Source organism: Mytilus edulis, chromosome 13, assembly GCF_963676685.1.
Source record: "Mytilus edulis chromosome 13, xbMytEdul2.2, whole genome shotgun sequence".
In the NCBI taxonomy this organism is placed as follows: domain Eukaryota; kingdom Metazoa; phylum Mollusca; class Bivalvia; order Mytilida; family Mytilidae; genus Mytilus; species Mytilus edulis.
Genome location: NC_092356.1, coordinates 56,809,312 through 56,816,788, shown reverse-complemented (window position 1 = coordinate 56,816,788; position 7,477 = coordinate 56,809,312). Strand labels below are relative to the sequence as shown.

At 31.3% G+C, this 7,477-nt stretch overlaps 1 protein-coding gene across 1 annotated transcript; it reads left to right on the top strand.

The window, feature by feature from the left end:
* The first annotated feature begins 216 nt into the window (after positions 1–216).
* Positions 217–7,186, top strand: LOC139501505 (uncharacterized). The gene is made up of 2 exons (XM_071290608.1): positions 217–358; positions 4,897–7,186. The coding sequence occupies exons 1-2, from the start codon at positions 301–303 to the stop codon at positions 6,162–6,164; spliced, it is 1,326 nt and encodes a 441-aa protein (XP_071146709.1). The 5' UTR covers positions 217–300; the 3' UTR covers positions 6,165–7,186.
* Positions 7,187–7,477: the final 291 nt, after the last annotated feature.

Genomic DNA, 7,477 nt, shown 5'->3' with positions numbered 1-7,477 from the left:
TTTCTTAATCATTTTATTACTTATTGGTAATGACGGACCCAATACATCAACATTATACCTGACTACGTTTACTGACATCAAAGGATGTGAAGTGTGGGAATATTACCCAGGTGATTACCCAGGTGAATATATGTCGGAAATTAATACGGTGATTAATGTATACCATAAAACAATGCACTACCTATATTAACAATTAATTAGTGACCAATTTACGCATTCTGATAGTGGACATTCGGCACGTCAGTCCTGGAATTTATAGTATATAACTTATAGCCAGCACTGAGGGTTGATTGACTTACTATGGAATTGGTTGTGCATGTACTTCTATCCATTTTTGTGATTTTTAATTCAGTGCAAGGTAATTGGTATATTTATTAAGAAGTGCCCGTGTTAGATATCTTATTCATTTTCAAAAAAATATTTGAAAGTTTTAAAAAAATCTATTTAATTTTCACAATTAAATATTAAGATAATTTAAAATATATTTATAATAATGATAATAAAAAAAAGATAAAACACATTATTTAGATATTTCACTAACCTGTTCAATATCTCAAATTATGCTACAATCGTGTACATGATATTTATTTTCATATTTTGTCTAAAATAAAGACTTATTTGTAATCGATATATCATAATTTATTATATATATATAAAGTTAATAAAGTTTTGCAGCATACAGTTTAATTCAAAAACTTTATAGAATCAAAATTATTCAGAGTTGCGGAAATAAAGTTCTTGATATTTTTTCAGTCGAGTACAAATTGTTTATAGTCTACGTTTGTTATCAGTATATAACGCACGGCTTAATGTTAATCCGGCTGTTAACAGGTCTTTTTGAAAACTGATGTCTCTTAAGGAACGACCATACAACTTCCAAAAAGGGGGGGGGGGGGAGGGGTTAAAAAAAATTCTTATCCAGATTTTGGTCAAGTAGATGACAAAAAAATATTCTATATGTAAATTCAACTTTAAATATTAGTATTAAATTTTGAAAAAAATATTCCGATTGATCACGTAAAAAAGCTAAATGAATATGTTTTTTTTTGCGCGAAAGAGAAATTCTGACTGATAAAAAGACCCCCTTTTAAATGGTTGCTCCCTAAATGAAAAACTCATGATATATATGTTAGTGAACAGTCGACATCCTTGCCACATACCTGGATTGTAACTTGTGTTGCGTTTATCATTATGAAATTGAGGACATGTGCCATGATGTGGTACATGTATGTTTGTCAACGGGAATAATTATCTACCATTATATAAAGTGAAAGCAAGTTAATATCATCGCCTTCATCAATCAGAAAAACGCATTAAGTATAGTCGGCTATATAAGACCCGACATGAAAAATGTGAAGCAATTCAAACTAGAAAACAAAGACCCAATTTAAAACAAACTGCAAGTACTCGATATAACTCGGTTTTGTACAACATAATGAATCAATAAATGAATGAAGATTTTCACGTTGTACATTGCCCACTAGATGTATTTTTGTTATCATTGTTTCCTTCCGGAATCAAAACAAACCAATAAAACACACCAATATGACATATTAATGAATAGTCGATATGACACCATTCATGTCCGATTTATGACGTGTATGTTATTTACATAAAAATATATTATCAGATGCAATGATTCACAAATTACTGACCGTTGTATAATATATTTTTTGTAAATTTGTGAACAATTTGAATTTTGCTATCATTTTCCCAAGTATTATAACTCAGTTTTGTTATGGGTTTATATTTCGACCAGTAATATATTTCTACGGGCATAAATAGTAATGAAATACAAACGCCAGTAGCCATGGCAGTACTACTTCGGTACTGGCATGGACATACAGATAAAGTGCTCTTTATAAAATTTCGGAGATTTAAGTTCAAATTACGATATTTATCTTCGTCATGCATAGCTCTGATTTTTTTCCCGCCTTTTTGCTTCAAAAATAACTTTTCAATTTCTGAAATAAGTTTTAGATTTTATAATATATTCATCAATCATCACTGAAGAGACTATAATTGTCGAAATGCACATCTCGTGCAGTAAAATTGGTACCGTTAATACTCAGTCATGTTTTTACGCTTACACTATAATACTTGAATCCACCTCTAGTTTTATTTCGAACGGGTTCGTGCTGCTTTTAACTTACTTTTGTTTTCAGTGCTTCTTACCATTTTGTGCTTTTAATTTTTTCAGTGTATGAGTTATTTCTTCCAACTAAGGTCTGGTCCATCATTTGTTTATAAAATCATGTATTCATTTCAAACTTTCACATTCGGCCAATATATAAGGTTAGATCATTTACCTATACGGATGTGTAATTGGTTTTGTTATTTTAACTGATGGTTGAAAATTCTGATATAAAGCGATGCCTTATAAACAAATATATTTCAAATGCACGTATAAGGTGGTTTATAACACATAAGGGAGTACGTTTAGTTTAAAGGAGAAACGAAGCTATTCAACGATCAAAATTAGTGTTTGGTAAACTGCTGTTTATCCAACCAAATTATTCCTGTAAATTGTGTGTTTCAAATTTCTAGATTATTTTTGTCGACAGTTCAGAATAAATGTTTGGTCAAAACTTTATGAAAATTAAACGAGCCAAATTTATTCAAGTCAAAGTGTTGGGTACCCCCTTAAACGGATTGGTGTCACCAGTGCAACAGAACTTCTTACAATTCTCTAACACTTATTATTGTTGTGCTTTGTGCTACTCAATCTTAAGTCTTCTGTGTATTGTTTTATGTTGTTGTCTTTACGTCGTTTTTTCACTGTCTGTCTTATTCGACTGACGGCATTTTGTTGCCCCTTGGTACCCTTTCTCCATTTTTCATATTTATTTGATATGTAAGTTATAATGGAAATCTTTCATGTAGATTGTTTAACATTTGTCATATATGAGCTTTTTATGCTTAACGGAATGGGTTTTCCTCATTATTGAATGCCGTATATGCGGTTACTTGCAGTTACCAACTTTAACGATACTTGTTAGATATGGTAGACAGTTATCCCATTGGCTTTCAAACTACATCCTTATGTTTTTATAAAACACAACTATTTGCTGCGCTTTCTGCTACCCGAAAAGCTAGAAATTGTTTCGTTTTACTTGTACAAACTGAATGCGTTGGTTGGTTACAATTCAGTGTATAAAAGATAAAATTGAAATAGAAATAAGCTGTTGGACCTTAAAGCTACGAAGATCGTTTAGTAAAGTTAGTTATAAATATTAAAGCAACGTTTCAACAAAAGGAATCTTCTTATTTAGCAATTTTCTTCACGAAAAAATACTCAAAGTAAGAACTTATCTTTTCATAAAAATATTCAATTATATATCAAATTATGTAAATCTGATTGCAAATTGAAAAAAGGAACATTTAACACTACATTATTTTTTTTTCACAACGAAATGCATTTTTTAATTTATGTTTTGCTACATTTTAGTGAGTTTTGATATTTTTACTACATTGCTTTCTCATTTAATAATTAACTGTATTGTTTTTTCTTATATAACCTACCATTACTAAGCGTGTTTTGATATAAAGAATTATATGGTGTCGAAAGTTATTTCTTACGCATTAATAGTTTATTAGTCTTAGTTTTGATTGTAACCTGTCAATTGTTCTCTTTGTCAAACAATGATTACATTGTCATCTAACAGCAATACACAACTGTAAACAATATGTTTGTTATTAATTGATAAGTGGTCATTATACATGTCATATTTATATGTTATACATGTTCTTTGGATTACTCTTATAGTAAATGTATTGATTGAATCGCAAATAAAAAAAGAAACAAGAATAATGAATTAAAACCGGAAGCATATAAACTAATCGAATTATATTTGTTTTAAAATTTTTCAATTAGAGTAATACAATATCTGAAGTTTGTTAAAAACAACAATTAAGAAACAAAAAGATATCTTAAATCAAAAGTAATGCCTCGCTCACACGTACATTTAATTCGAATTCAATTCGAGTCGAATGCAAATCGAATTCGCTAATCGAGTTCACAAATTCTTTTTTTTTTTTAATTCGAATTCACATTAGAAATACGCTTTAAATTTTGTTAATACGAATTAAAAGTTAACGTCGTTTGGACAGTAAAGCGAATTTGGCACGTATTGCAATTCGTGTAAGATTTGATGTTAGGACCGCGTAAGACGTTTCGAATGCGAAGTAAACGTATTCGAATTAGTTTTAATGCGAATCGAGTTAACTTAGCATTAGATCGAAAAAGCAACGTAAAGGAGATTACTTTTTGTAATTTATGAAACGTCAAGAACTTATAACTTTCCATTCCTGAGTTCCATTCCCACTAATAATACAAAAAAACCCCAGTTTTTTAACATCCTCGATTTTTAACACCAAAGATTATGTTCATTATTTCTTATTTTATGCCACAAGCTTTAAAGCTGAATTTCCTATGAAAGAAGTACGTAATATTATTCTCCTGTGGGAAATGCATACAAACTCATAGAAATGTTGATTTGTAACAAAGTCATGTGATTCCTATCCACCAATGAAATTTGTGGTTACATTTGTTGTTCGATTGTCGTAATTACAGTTGACAATTGATCCATCGTCACATTGACAATCGTATTAACTAACCCATAAAACAGACAGCAATCAAAATCATACTTTTAATTTTGTATCTAGGTCAGGTCACTTTCAAACAAAAAACACCTTTAGTTTCGTATCTTTGACAGGTTTACAACGTCACATTGACTATCGTATTTACTAACCCATAAAACAGATCGAAATCATACTTATAAGTTTGTATCTAAAACAGGTCACTTTCACACAAATAATACTTTTAGTTTCGTATCTTTGACAGGTTTAATTTACACCGTCACACAAATAATACCTTTAATTTCGTATCTTTGACAGGTTTACACCGTCACACAAATGGACACCAATCAATAATACAGTACAACGATGGACAGGGAGCAATGACTGGTTCCCGTACAAGAAAGCATATTTTTTCTTATCGAAATCCAAACGTACTAACTGAATCCAAGACTTTGAATGCCGGACTTAAAACGGGTATCAGACATCGATTCTCATATTCAAAGACTAATAGAGAGTTTCCGCTACCAGCCGCACGATCATTTATTCACCAGAAAATGAAAATCATCGAACCTCCTCCATTTTCTAACGTTTTGAAACCAGACATGAAAATTGCTGAGTCATTACCTTTCTCCGACCTTGTGAAACTAAACACGAAAATTGCCAAGTCAGTGCCATCATCCGGGTTATCTGCTGATCCTATTGATTCTCTAATGAGGAAAAATAAAGACCTTGTCGGATCAATTGAACAGTTAATTGTAGATGCTTTAGTTGATGGTCCATCTGCTGGCAACATGAATAATGGTCAATTTGTTGGCATTGCAAGTAATAGTCGATCTGTTGACATTACAAATAAAGGACCATTTCTCGGCATTACAAGTAATGGTCCCACCATCGTACAGGCAAATAATGGCCCATTCGTTGGTAAAATAAATGATACACCATATGTTGTACAGCAAGAAACTCAAGGAGTGAAGAATTTGGAAACTACTAATATTGTCAAAGTAAAAACTGTAAATAAAGAAGCTGTTATCAACAAATTAGGAAAGACCACGAAAAACACAGATACGGTGGTCAAGAACTTGAAAATTACCGGAAAGTCAGTTAAAGATGTGGTTAAATCTGATCTAGGAACAACGAAAAAAATCAATAGACAGATTGAAAAAACAATTTCCAAGTCAAAAAAAGCATCAGAGAGTGCTGATCAAAAAGCGAAAAAAGTAGAAGGAAGCTCGAAAGCTGGTCCAAAAACGGAAAATGTAGAAGGAAGCTCGAAAGCTGGTCCAAAAACGGAAAATGAAGAAGGAAGCTCGAAAGCTGGTCCAAAAACGGAAAAAGCAGAAGGAAGCTCGAAAGCTGAACCAGTGGAACCAACAGAAGCAGTACGGACAGAAGCACCGACGACACCAGAACCAGTCGAGCCATCTGGCAATGAACTATATTCTGCGGATGAATATTGTGCTTGCATGACCTGGTGTCCCCCAGGAACTGAATATAGAGGGCGTTGTGGACTTCAATGGTCATATGGACTGTCAACATGCTGTATCCCATCCTACTTCGGTTACGATGATGATGGCGATTATGATTAATTTAACAGATAACTACGTGAGCAAGTATCTAGAAATGTACAAGCGTGAAGCCTGATAACTTCAAGGATTGCTTGAATCGTTCCGCCACTGCGGTGTTTAGTGCGGGATCTTTGCATTGGTTCAAAATTGTTTGATAGAACTACTAGAAGGATTAGAAATTTGATATTTCATTCATTTTTAAAACGTTTTTAACCTTATGTGTTAAATTTTTGATTTGTATCCATAAACAATGAAAGGTTTCGACTTTTTCAAATTGATTATCAACATCGGATATGTATCAATTAAAAATACAATATTTTTGTTTTCAAATGTGAGGTTATAATATCCATTATGGTCTACAACTTCATTTTTTATTGAAACTTAGACTTTGCGGATATTCGATAAGATGACAGAATTGAACACTTAATAGTTAAAGTAATGCGTTTTAATGACAACAAGAATGCTAAGATATAACACAGTTTCACTGTCATATTAAATCTATAAAAAATACCCGAGTCAATTTGAATGTGAATTTTTGTTTTTGTTTATATCTGAAATGAATGTGGAAATGAAGATAATTACAATATTTTAAATCAATACTAGTATGCAGACGATGGACTATATTTTTTTTTGTTATACAATCTTTAAAAACTTTTTATATTATACAATCTTTAAAAACTGAAGGGAATAATGATAATAAATTGTGTACAAAAATGAATAGAAATAAAGTAGAAAATATGAAAGTAGGAGTAGTAGTCATTTGAATAATATCGATTGTATCAAGCTTGAAATTAGTATTTTTTCAAAAAGTCGAAAGGTATTAGAATAGTAAATTGAGTGCACGACTTTTTTGTTGTAAATATACGCTCAGAATATACGTATCTTTTTATATATCAAATAATGTTTTTATGCTACATGTACATCTATTTTGTTGTTGCATTTAAAAATGAAAAAAGATTGAATTATATATTTATTCGTTCATGAATTGTATTTTGTTTGTTGTCACTATCAGGATAAAATAAAAGCATTTGTCATATTCACAATTCTTACTTAGTCATCGAAAACTTCGTAATAACACGTCTCAGAATGTTATTTTATAAGAATCAGAATTAAACTGACTCGATTATTCACTTAGGTATATCAATGAACATCACTAGAGTTACCGTTCTTCGTGTTGAAAGTTGCTATAGGACCTGAAATAGATCGCTATGAATCTCATATCATACATGTCCCTTATATCGCCGAGCAGCGACTTCGATTAAGCTACAACCATAGTAATTGAGACAACTTTAATGAAGGGATCTCAATCACAATTCAAAGAAAACGGACAACAC

What these genes read in the sequence shown, in the direction of transcription:
- LOC139501505 (XM_071290608.1), top strand. Translation starts at nt 301, where the DNA reads ATGGAATTGGTTGTGCATGTACTTCTATCCATTTTTGTGATTTTTAAT. An exon ending in GATTTTTAATTCAGTGCAAG is followed by an intron (nt 359 to 4,896) that starts GTAATTGGTATA and finishes TATCTTTGACAG; the next exon opens with GTTTACACCGTCACACAAAT.